This window comes from Pipra filicauda, unplaced genomic scaffold (assembly GCF_003945595.2).
Source record: "Pipra filicauda isolate LSUMZ 115617 unplaced genomic scaffold, ASM394559v2 scaffold337_size785800_pilon, whole genome shotgun sequence".
In the NCBI taxonomy this organism is placed as follows: domain Eukaryota; kingdom Metazoa; phylum Chordata; class Aves; order Passeriformes; family Pipridae; genus Pipra; species Pipra filicauda.
In genome coordinates this window covers 617,498-629,848 of record NW_024104462.1, presented here as the reverse complement: position 1 = coordinate 629,848, position 12,351 = coordinate 617,498, and the positions used below count along the sequence as shown (strand labels likewise).

The 12,351-nt window shown below is 51.6% G+C and overlaps 1 protein-coding gene across 5 annotated transcripts in view; it reads right to left on the bottom strand.

The window, feature by feature from the left end:
- Positions 1-12,351, bottom strand: part of DNAH9 (dynein axonemal heavy chain 9) — a 189,392-nt gene that overhangs the window by 116,536 nt on the left and 60,505 nt on the right. For all 5 annotated transcript variants that reach the window (XM_039384055.1, XM_039384056.1, XM_039384057.1 and 2 more), the window contains 5 exons: positions 10,662-10,764; positions 9,466-9,705; positions 5,042-5,203; positions 4,588-4,784; positions 1,249-1,411 (listed from right to left, as the gene is read on the bottom strand). In XM_039384055.1, the coding sequence (XP_039239989.1) occupies positions 1,249-1,411; positions 4,588-4,784; positions 5,042-5,203; positions 9,466-9,705; positions 10,662-10,764 (865 nt within the window). The remainder of the gene's footprint in view (positions 1-1,248; positions 1,412-4,587; positions 4,785-5,041; positions 5,204-9,465; positions 9,706-10,661; positions 10,765-12,351) is intronic.

The following is a 12,351-nucleotide window of genomic DNA, read 5'->3' as shown; positions in this document are numbered from 1 at the left end:
GAAGGGAGTGAAGTTACTGTGGTGGTGGTTTTCACAACATTTGTAATGCAAATCATTTTGCCAGCAGCTATAAAACCTTAAAAACCTTCCAATGACATCCCAAAATGTTAATTTATAACTCCTAAGCTCACTGGCCTGTGCATAAATACAAGCAGGTCTTTAGTGAACCATCCACAATCCACTCAGTCCCTTCCACACAGAAAATACCAGAGGAGGAAATGGATCTGATTTGGGATTGGGATTTTCTGCTTGCTCCTTTTCCACCTCCAAATCACTCCACAACGGGCACCTCACAGATGAGCTAATTACCACACCCTGGTTTAACTAGAAATATCTAGGGTTCATTAGCCCAGCTCAGAGCTGACACTCAAGGCTGGTCTGGAATGTTCTCGGGCCTGGCCAGCTCGGAGCACTGGCAGAAGACACCAGGGGGCTGCACCCTGTGCAGACACACTTCAGCAAGGCATTAGGAGCAGCATTGCTCCTCCCCACAGGACTCTGCCTGGAGTGTTCCAGTACCTCAGGATCACAGAACCATTCAGGTTGGAAAAGCCCTCTAAGTTCATCATATCCAACTGTTCCCCCCACACTCAAGGCCACCACTGACCCACGTCCCCAAGTGCCACATTCACACGACTTTTAAATCCCTCCAGAGATGGGGACTCCACCACCTCCCTGGGCAGCTGTGCCAGGGCTGGAGAGCCCTTTCCATGAAGAATTTTTCCCCAACACCCAACCTGACCCTCCCCACAGCAGCTTGAGGCCATTTCCTCTCCTCCTGTCCCTTGTTCCCTTCAAGCAAAGCTTGACTTCCTCCCGGTTCCCCCCTCCTGTCAGGGGGTTACAGAGCCAGAAGGTCCCCCCTGAGCCTCCTTTGCCCCAGGCTGAGCCCCCCCAGCTCCCTCAGCTGCTCCTGCTGCTCCAGCCCCTTCCCAGCTCCGTTCCCTTCCCTGCACACGCTCCAGCCCCTCAATGTCTCTCTTGTCTGAGGGCCCAGAGCTGCCCCAGCACTGGAGGTGCCCCAGCAGTGCCAGCACAGGGCCAGTCCCTGCCCTGGGGCTGTGACACACCATGGCTGGCACAGCCCAGGGGCCATTGGCCTCTTGCCCCCCTGGGCTCACCTGGGCTCATGTCCAGCCCCTGTCATCTCCACAGTGCTGTTTTTCAACATTCAACAAGACAAAGTTTTCAGGGCAAGCTCTGCTCTTTATTTCCTTCCCCTCCAGCTCAGCCTTAAAAGCCACCTACCTTCAGGTTAGGGATGCCATACCCCTTCCTCAGGGTGATCTGGAAGACCTCCAGGGAGCTCAGGAATGCTGCCAGCCGGGTCAGGCTCTGCTTCCCACTGCCTCCCACGCCCACCAGGAGCGCGTTCCCTCGGGGGGACTCCAGGATGCGGTTGATGCGGCAGCTGAATTGAGGGACACAAAATCTCTCATTAATAGAAGTATTTTTCTATTTCTCTGCCCCGTGCTTTTCAATACATATTTTATTCACTAAGAAATTGTATTCTGAGTGGGATGAAAAATGTCAATCTCGAGCCATGTCAGCAATCGATCCCCAGCTCTGTTGAGACCCGCAGAGGACATTGCTGATGAAAAAACCCCAGTGTGGTGGCAATTCAGACTGTGCCCAATTTTTTTCCACCTGCCAAGTCCTGCTGGACAGAACTGTGTCAAAGTGAAGGTCTGGATATCTTTGCAGGGAGGGCAAGGGGAGAAAGGACAATCCATTGACATGCAACACCTGAGAACAGAAGTCAAAGCTCTGATACAGCTCCCCTGGAAAGGCCTCTCTTCTCCAGGCATTTGTGGTTTGTGCTTGGTGAGGAGTCCTGCTGTGCATTACAGAATATTCACATGTGCCTGGAATGGCACAAAACCTTGCTGGACAACACAGTCCTTGTTCCTTAGTTAGGCAAACCACCACTACTTCAGAGTGACATTTTCTTATTCTTAAAATGAACTTGCTGTTATTTTCTGGGTCTGGTCACTTGTCCTGCCTGAGTGTCACACAGTGAACTCTGTCTGCCTCCCTTTGGTGCTCTTTAAGCAAATTCTGACACTGCCACGTGTCAATACACCCCAGGTGAGGAGGGTCCAGAGGAATTTAGTTGTGGAACCCTCACTGTTCTGTGTCTGAAACTCAAGGACTGTTCCCCTCTTTTATTTCTGCCTTTATTCAGCACTGTCTTTATTCAGCTCTCTTCACTATTTCCCTATACTAATATAATTATTTTTCAAATAAGACTGTGAGAAACACTACATTGCTTTATTACAGCTCAAGTATTTTATGATCTATGCACAGACTCCAAATGATTTTTTTATAATTTTATAATTATAATTTAATAATATCTGTGAAATTATTCCCCTAAAAGCAATCCAACCTGTGAGGAGAGCTTTAGCATTCCTGCTCTCAATTCCCCAGGCCAGCTCTGCCCAAGGATGCCACCGTGGTCCCTGGGGTGACTCACAGGTATCTCCCATGTCCCTACACAGATAAAGTCCTCAAAATTCCTTTTTTCTTCTTTTTTTTCTCTCAACTGAAAACCTTCAGCAAATTCAAGCTGACATTCTGAAGCAGTTTGAGATGGAAGAAGTTGTGTATTTCAGCCAAATGCAACTTCCAAATGCAATTAATGGAATTCCCTGCCTCCAGTGAAATCCTGCTGGATACTCAACCCTTGCCTTCATGATTATCCCCAGAATTAACTGGAGGGATAGTGCAGTGTTTTGTGACAAATTCTAATTTATGTAAAATGCAAGAGGAGCACAGGGCTAATATTCCTGTGAGCTATCTGCAAGCAATGCAAGGGGACATCAGGGTGCATGTGACCCATTAATGCAGAAGAGTGAATGAAGGCCCAGAGTGCCAGGGAAAAGGTGCCCCAGGCCATTGGAGAAAGGGACAAGTTGGGAGCTTTGGGAACAGACATGGGTAAGCAGTTTGTTAACAGGAGTAGCACATATATAAATATATATATATGTATATATATATTTAATTTGCATGACAGCAGCCACATTAGGCTGCCAGGTCCAATGAGAACTGAACCCCCCCTCCCGGGTGTGCAGCAGGACGCTGCCTTCCCTCCAGCTTAGAGTCCCAAATCTGCACCTCTTGGGCCAATGTTTTCATACAAAATCAGTTACAACTCTGATTGTCAGGGTAGGTCCATGTTCTGAAGTGATGCAAGACCAGCTCTGCATTTCAGCACCCAGAAATGACTCTGTCTCTGCTGGGATTCCCACAGGCTGTGTTTGAAAGCTGGGGGTGCACCTCACTATACCCCAGGTATGGAAACACCTTCCTAATGATCAACAGGAGGCTTGTTATTTTCACACAGTCCCACATGCCCAATTTCCAACAGGAATCCATCTGCACCTCCAGGCACCTAAATGCAAGTGGGTTTACCAAAAGATCAAAGCAGTTTAAATGCCTCCACCCTTTCAAACTAGTAGCCTGAATGCACATAATCATACTTTATATTCATAGGAAAATCCCACTAAGAACCTGTGTAAACATGGCTCTAAACCAGTTGTCAAAGCACTTGGGGAAATCCCAGTACAACCAGTTCTGTGCTGGGTGTCAAGGGAAGACAATAAAGCCCTTGAAGGTTGTCATGTGTGATAAATGTTTGTGCCATATCAGAGCATCAAGGGCCAAAGATTCCATCACACCACACGGGCAGGTGAAGCTTCATCACACCTCCAGCTCCATCAGCTGTAATCATCACAGAATCATGGAATTGATAAGGTTGGAAAACACCTTTAAGATCATCAAGACCAACTGTCCACCCAGCACCACCACATGTTCACCACTAAACCATGTCCTCAAGTGTCATAGTCACATGTTTTTTGAACACTTCCAGAGATGGTGACTCCACCACTCCATGGGCAGCCTGTGAGAGGGCTTGACAATCCTTTCAGTGAAGAAATATTCCTTGATATCCCATCTTAACCTCTCCTGGCATAACTTGAGGCCACTTCCTCTCCTCCTGTCCCTTGTTCCCTGGGAGCAGAGCCCGACCCCCCCCGGTTCCCCCCTCCTGTCAGGGGGTTGCAGAGCCAGAAGGTCCCCCCTGAGCCTCCTTTGCCCCAGGCTGAGCCCCCCCAGCTCCCTCAGCTGCTCCTGCTGCTCCAGCCCCTTCCCAGCTCCATTCCCTTCCCTGCACACGCTCCAGCCCCTCAATGTCTCTCTTGTCTGAGGGCCCAGAGCTGCCCCAGCACTGGAGGTGCCCCAGCAGTGCCAGCACAGGGACAGTCCCTGCCCTGGGGCTGTGACACACCATGGCTGGCACAGCCCAGGGGCCATTGGCCTCTTGCCCCCCTGGGCTCACCTGGGCTCATGTCCAGCCCCTGTCACCAGCACCCCCAGGGCCTTTCCCACTAGCAGCTTTCCAGCTGCTCTGCCCCAAGCCTGGAGCATTCCATGGGGTTGTTGTGAGGACCTGGCTCTTGGGCTTGTTGAACCCCATATCATTGGCCTTGGCCCATCGATCCATCTCCCTCCATCCTCCAGGAAACTCCACGAAACAATCTGCACACACAAATGCTATGGCAAGACCATAAAGCCAGAAAATCCCCTTACACATGGCACATGGCATCCTCAAACAGCACCAGGTTCATGGCAGCGTTGACTTCATTGTAGTTATCCAAGGCTTCCACGAGGATCTGGTTCAGCTCCTCCCAGGTTGGGATTGGCCTGTACCCAGGTTCCCCAGTGCCTTTAGCAAAATGGCAAAAAATATTCATGTGCTTGGTCTGCTCTAAAGTTTCTTCCATGTCCTGTAAAAGAGAGAAAAAAATGTGTATATGAAGTATAGAAACCCCAGTGCAGCTCTGTGCCCCCTGCCAAGGGAAGTATGGCATTCCAGCCTTTCCATGTCCATACAGTTGCACCTGCAACTATAGTCTGCAAAGAGGAAAGAGGGACAAGAGAGAAAGGGGGGGGAAGGAAAATCCCTAATAGTGACTTCCTTTCAAATAAACCCATCCTGTGGTTCTATGACATGTTATCATCAGAGTTACACCTCAACACTTACATCATAGAATTTCTTCACCATCTCCCTCTGGATTTTATCAAAGGTACCATAATCGTTTGCTTCAACCATCTTATCCCGGTACACCCGGTTGGACTCGTGCAGGTAGAGCTTCACCAGGTCCTGGGGTTCCTTCAGACATCCAGGGGTAGAGAACAGGAGGCCCTGTAGAGAGCAAAGACAGTCAGGAAACCCAAGCTTGACCCAAGGGACCTCACCCATCGAGCTGGAGTGTGGCTGAGTCACCCTCACAGCAACCTGCAACTGAGCTCCCGAGTGAACAGCCTCTGGAAAACGTGCCCTTTGGTACCCAAAATCTCCCAAAGCCAATTATCATGGAATCCCAGAATGGTTTGGGTTGGAAGGGACATTAAAGATCATCCTGTCCCACTCCCTGCCGTGGGCAGGGACACCTTCCACCAGCCCAGGTTGCTCCAAGCCCCATCCAGCCTGGCCTTGGACACTTCCAGGGATGGGGCAGCCACAGCTTCTCTGGGCAACCTGTGCCAGGGCCTCCCCACCCTCACAGCCAAGAATTTCTTCCCAATATCCCATCTAACCCTGCTGTCTTTCAGTTAAAGGCCATTCCTCCTTGTTCTATCACTACACGCCCTTGTGCAAAGTCCCTCTCCATTCAGGCACTGGAAGGCTGCACCCTGTCTCCCTGGAGCCTTCTCTTCTCCAGGCTGAACAATCCTAATTCTCTCAGCCTTTCCTCACAGCAGAGCTGTTCCAGCCCTCTGATCATCTTTGTGGCCTCCTCCAGACTGGCTGCAACAGTTTTAGGTCCTTCCCATGCTGGGGACCCCAGAGCTGGACACAGTGCAACAGGTGGGGTCTTACAAAAGCAGAGGAGAGGGGTAGAATCACCTTCCTCACCTGCTGCCCACACTGTGGGGGTGCCTATTCCCCACATTCTTTTGAATATTTATACTCATCACACCCATTTTGACCCTCCTCCCAACCTCCTCCTGGCTGGGCTGGGGGTCCTGCTCTCAGCACAGGGACCATCCAAGGTCAGGCCCAGCCCAGACATGCAGCTTTTTCATCCTGACCCCACACCATGGGTGCTTTGTCAAGAAGGAAAAATAGTTTGGAAATGATAGTGGTGGTGTTTTTTTTAAATCAATTAATTTTAATTAGGTGCATTCTGCCTGCAGGAAATATCAGTTGCTGTCTGCTTAGCACAGTATGTTTACTATGAACTCTATTAAAATGCATAGAAGAATTATATTTCAAAGAGGTGTTGCCTATACTAAGCCTATTAACAGCACACAGGGTTTTCAATGGCATCAATTAAACAGACAGTTTTTATTCCTAACATCTAATTATTTTTACATTAAATATAAAATGCATTGAAAGCAATGTAAAGCAGGTCCTCTCAGCTCACTGGTCCATGGCTCAGATTGTTTGGGTTTCACATCTGTCATTACAGTTGCCAAAGTATTCTATTTATTTCAGAAAAAAAAATAGTGAGAAGAGCTGACAAATAAAAGGGAGGAAGGAGAAAACCATTGAGCCTTAAACTGGTTAAAATAAAAATTAAAATCACTCAGTCCCTCTAGAGTCCCTCTAAAGGGACTGAGTCTGAAGACCCCCCATGCCACAAAAGCTGTTGTGTTTTTGATGCAAGCACGTGTAAGGCTTCAGGGGCAAGAAAATCCACACCTCCTAAATCTGAAATCACTTACTCACTGAACATCTCCCCTTTTCTCACTCTGCAAACCCACCCTCCTCACTCCTCAACAGTGACCAGGCTCTTCCACCAACACAACCAGCTGCATCCCCTCGGAGCAATGGGGTCTTCCATGGGTGGTGAGCTTCCAGGAGAAGCCATAACATCTATGTCTGGGATGCACGAGGGACACATGGCCATGGGCCACTGCATCTGGGACGGATGTGGTGCCAACATTAAAAAGAAAACAAAGAAAAAGAGAGGGTGGAGAATCCCTTGTCCTGTGCCACGTCAGTCCAGTTATCCTGCTGCCTGGAGAGTCCTCAGGTTGCATTTCAGCCAAATCTCTCAGCTTTCAGCTTCTCCTCCTCGCCAGGAAGGCCAGAAACTGGTTACAAAGTCCTCTCTGCTGTGCTGAGGCTTCTTGAGACAATAATATCAAATATCACAGAATTCCAGAATATGCTGAGCTGGAAGGGACCCACAAGGATCATCCAGTCCAACCCCTGGCCCTGCACAGGCCCATCCCCAAGAGTCACCCCCTGTGCCCCAGAGGATCAACCAAACCCTCCTGCAGCTCTGGCAGCCTTGGGGCTGTGCCCACTGCCCTGGGGAGCCTGGGCAGTGCCCAACCAGCCTCTGGGGGAAGAATCTTTTGCTGAGATCCAACCTGCCCCTGCCCTGACACAGCTCCAGCCATTCCCTGGCTGCTGTCCCTGGTCCCCCCAGAGCAGAGCTCAGTCCCTGCCCCTCCTCTGCCCCTGCCCAGGAAGGTGGAACTGCACTGAGGTCTCCCCTCAGTCTCTTCTTCTCCAGCTGAACACACCAAGTGCCCTCAGTGTCCTCACACGCCTTCAAGGCCCTTCCCCATCCTCCTTCCCTCCTTTGGACACTCTCTAATGGCTCCATCTCTTCCTTCCATTGTGTCCCCCCAAACTGCCCCAATGTTGAGGTGAGGCCGCCCCAGGGCAGAGCAGAGCAGGACAATCCCCTCCCTGATGCCCCAGGACAGGGTTGGCCCTCCTGGCTGCCAGGGCACTGCTGACTCAGGGACAACTGGCACCACCAGGATCTGTCCCTGGTGATGACAAAGGACTCTGCAGCAGGGCCACTGTGGCTGTTGGGGTGTGGGGGGTCACACCAGGCTCTGGGAACCACCAGCCTCCACCTGGGACTCACCAGCTCTGGATTCCCTGCAGGGTAATGCTGAGTGATGGTTCCTCAGAGGCTGAACAGACACCCCAGGAGATGAGGACTATTTGGCACAGAACAGGGAATATGCTCATCATCCCAGCAGGACCCACTTGCCCTGTCACTGTCACCCATCCCTGTGCCACCAGGGACAGGCTGTGGTGGCTCTGGTAGGGCAGGACCTGACCTCAGCCTGGTTTTTTCCCATAATCTCCATGAAAAGCAGTAGAATGAGGAGCAATTCCTGTCACTGCTCCTTCTCTCTGGCGCAGCCCCAGGATCTGGCAGGACATTTTCTAACACCCCATAACCTTGGCTTCTTTCAAGCAGACAACAGTTCAGATTAAAGCTTCCCATTGAAATGCTTCTGTTCCCTCTCTGTGCCTTTCAAAGCCCAGATTAACTGGAAGCCAGGATTTAACATGACCCACATCTCACATCAGGGCTGCTGTTCAGCTGAGCACAAGTGACAGGTCTGATTCCTTTCTGACACAGTGGAGTTATTAACTTGTTCAAGGTCCTGTTCTTGGATTTCCCATGTCCTGTCATTCTTTCAGCTCTTGTCTGATGGACCAGACACAAGGCATTGAACTTCCAGCACCTGCTTTGTAAAACAGATGTTAACAAGGATAGTGACAAATTACCAGCTGGGGGTTTAGAACAGGTTATGGTGTTTCAAATCCCTTGATTTGGCTGCTGAGAAATTTCTGTAATTTCGTTAATCAGCCTGAAATTCTGAAAGGTTTTTTGAGCACTAACATCTACTGCTTCAATGCATGAGATTGCTGGGGAAAACACAAAACCAGGATCTCTCCAGTGATGGAAGAAAACATTTCTAAAGCTGGACAACTTCCCTTTGGTACAGTGGTTGGTAATTCAGTTTCAGTGATTAAGTCAAAGCTGGTTTGGAGTGATTTATCAGCTCTTTAAATGCCATCCTGCACATACAATGCTGAGCACTTGAGAGGACATGACAGTACAGGCCACCAAGCTGTCCTGGCTCTGGCAGAGCAGCTGAAGCAGACACTGCTCTCCTCTCTTCAGGGCCAGCAGCCCACAAAGTAGGCGCTGGCTGCTCCACACAGTAAATGATGTCCCTGTGTGGTGGAGAGGTGCCATTGATCCCACACTCACATGAGTGGAGCTGAGACTAACAAAGACAAGCCCAGCTCCATCACACTCACCAACAGCCACTGCATGAAGGGCTGAGACTGGGAGCCCAAAGCTCCCTCCAGATGGTTCCTTCTCCAGCCAGAGAACACTTCAACCCCCCCTAAAACCCACACCTCCCTCTGGAACTGTGCATCCCTGTCCATTGACCAGAGGAGGCTGGAAAGCAAATAAGCTTTTAACTGATGTTCCTCGAAGTCATGGGTGGTGGCTCTGGAACCCACTCAAAACCAAGCAGGAATTAGGGAACGGCCCAAGGTCATCCCTTTTACTCAGAAATTGCTGGGTGGGACACTGTGCTTTGTTCACCAAGGGCCAGAGGGACACAGGTCCACAGCCTCCCGTGGCATTGGAACAAGCTCCAAGTGCCACAGACAGGGACTGCACTTACTTGGAAGATGTTGGAGAAGTCTCTCAGATTGAAAACGTAGTGGAACTTGACAGCTGTTGGCAGGAAGGTGGCAGCCACCCTCCTGTGCAGCCCCAGGGCGAGGGCAATCAGCTGCTGGGCTGATTTTTGCACAGCCTCCGAGAAATTCCCACTGGTCAGATGCTGCACTAAAATGGTGCTGTAGATCCTGGTCAAGGCATCCTGGTCAGGGTTGGAGAGAGCGAAGACACAGAAGTGACGCTGAGGAGGAGAAAGGGAGACACGGAAAGGTCAGAGAGATGGGCAGTGAGCTCCCAACTCAAATGCCTTGTGAGGACTTGATGTGCTTGGACACAGTGCTGGATAAACTACTCCAGGCTCCACTTCCCAGGCAAGGTTGGCCCAGATGATCTTTCGAGGTCCCTTCCAACCTGGGATGCTCTATGATCCCACCAGAACTATCTCCCCCTTCCAGTTTCCCAGCAGAGGACAGTTGACAAGTGACACCTTTTGCTCACTGAACAATGAATTTCCAATGGCATTTCACAATGGCTACACTGCAAGCTCAGTCCAGTGAAGAGCTGAAAGGTCTGAAGGTCCCACTGACCCCTGATGAAGCCCAGTCTTGTCTCTGGTAGGAGCAGCCCCTGGAAGGTGCCACCTCTCAGAAGACCCTTTATTGATTTGGAACTTACAAAGAGCAAGGAGATTATAGAATCATTAATGTTGGAAAAGACCTCCAAGATCATTAAGTTCAACCTTGGACCAACTCCCAAATCCCCACTGAACCATACGGTGAAGGGCCACGTCTACTCATCTTTGGACACTTCCAGGGATGGTGACCCCATTCCCCTGGGTAGCCAGTTCCAGTGCCTGACCACCAAAAAGCTTTAATGAATTATGGCCCAGAGGTACATATCACCTTAATGAAGGTAGAATGTGCCTGTCTGAATCAGAAGGCTTCCTGAGAGTGGGTGTGGCTGGCCAGGAACCTGGGACTTCTTCCTCCCACTGAGCAGCAGAATGAGAGGAAACACAAAGAAGAGAAAAAGGCAGCAAGTTTGCTGCCTCTCCATCAGGAGTTAGTCGCTCAACAAATCCAGCATGTTTCTACTGATGAAATCACATCAGGATCTGCCAGAGGTTCTCCCTGAGCCTCATCTTGAACACTCCACCCAAAGCCAACCCCAGGGTAGTGCCATCGTGCGGGGCTTTACCTGCAGCCTGGGGTTGATGGTGAAGCTCCCTGCAGTGGGGTTCATGCAGGACACGTACTGCACATTGGTGATCTCCTTCAGGGACAGCCTGGTCCGGTCATACCTTTGGGCAAAGCAAAAGCCATGGATGGTGACCATTGCTGCCACCCCCTGGAGCTTGCTTGTGGGCTCCCAGTGTCCCCGTGGCTTCAGGGGACACATTCAGGGGAGTCACATCCTGTCCCTCACCAGGGCGGGGCCCAGAGCTGCTGCATTTCTGCACACAGAGTCACAGAATCGTGGAATATGCTGAGTTGAGGGATCCACAAGGATCATCCAGTCCAACTCCTGGCCCTGCACAGGCCCATCCCCAAGAGTCACCCCCTGTGCCCCAGAGGATCAGCCAAACCCTCCTGCAGCTCTGGCAGCCTTGGGGCTGTGCCCACTGCCCTGGGGAGCCTGGGCAGTGCCCAACCAGCCTCTGGGGGAAGAACCTTTGGCTGAGATCCAACCTGAGCCTGCCCTGACACAGCTCCAGCCATTGCCTGGCTGCTGTCCCTGGTCCCCCCAGAGCAGAGCTCAGTCCCTGCCCCTCCTCTTTGCCTGCCCAGGAAGGTGGAACTGCACTGAGGTCTCCCCTCAGTTCTGCTCTTGGAGGATATCCTGTAGCTGGTATTTCCATCAGCTGGTAACAACCACTGAGCAAAGCCCTCAGGTCAGACCCATCACTGGTGTGGAAATTGTGGGAAATCCCAGGAGTGCCTCCGGTTTGGGCCAGCCTGGGATGGGGTAGAAGGGCTGCCCAGCGCTGCCCATGGGGAAGGATGGGGGGGCTGCTGGAAGAGCTGGGGTACAGCCCCCAGAGCAGAGCTCAGGGTCACTGCTGGGCCAGGTCAGCCCAAGAGCACAGGGAGCTGTGCCCCTCTCCTTGCTCACCACCCTGGGTGAGCTGCACCCTGATGGGCTGTGAGTGGGACCACCGAGGGGGCAACACCTGAGGGGCACTGCCAAGAGGGGTTAGAGAGCTCGGGAGAGCCTGGGAGGGACAAGGGGGCACAGGGTGTCCCCCACTTGTCAGTGCTCCCATACACCCCCTAAGCTCTCTTTCTGCCCAACCTTCCCAACACCCACAACCCCAAATTTCTGCCTCCACCCCACTGTCCCTGTACTTGGGAAGCTTTTGGCCAAGGTCAGGCACACACGCAGCTGAGGAGACTTGGAATTGCTCCAAGTCCTTGCCCTGTATTCTCTGTGGGAGAGCTAGGAGTATCCCTGTCCCACACAGCACTGCTGGCTGAGGTGTCAAACGCACCAATCTCCTTCCAAAGCACTGTCAGTGGTTTTCCTTCACATTACCTGTGCCTGGAAAATGCCTGTTTGCTGCTGCCTAACTGAAAACAGCCTCAGGTGATCACAGCAGGGGTGGGTCATTCCAGCTGAGGCCAATCCATGTCCTTCCCCCACTCTCAGCACGGCAGGGCTCAGGCTGAGCCTTGCAGGCTTTGCACTGGGATCAGTCACGAGACTGAGCAGCAGTGGAGTGAAGCTCCCTCAGCCAGGCAGGGAGTGTCTTTGCTGGGGACAGGGGACACCCTGAGGGTGCACAATGGCCTGTTCACCCAGAGCCTCCCAGCAAGCTCCAGCCCAGCCCAGCCCAGCCAGATGCCGTGGCCAACATGGGATGGGAAGAGGGATACACACTGTGACTTCC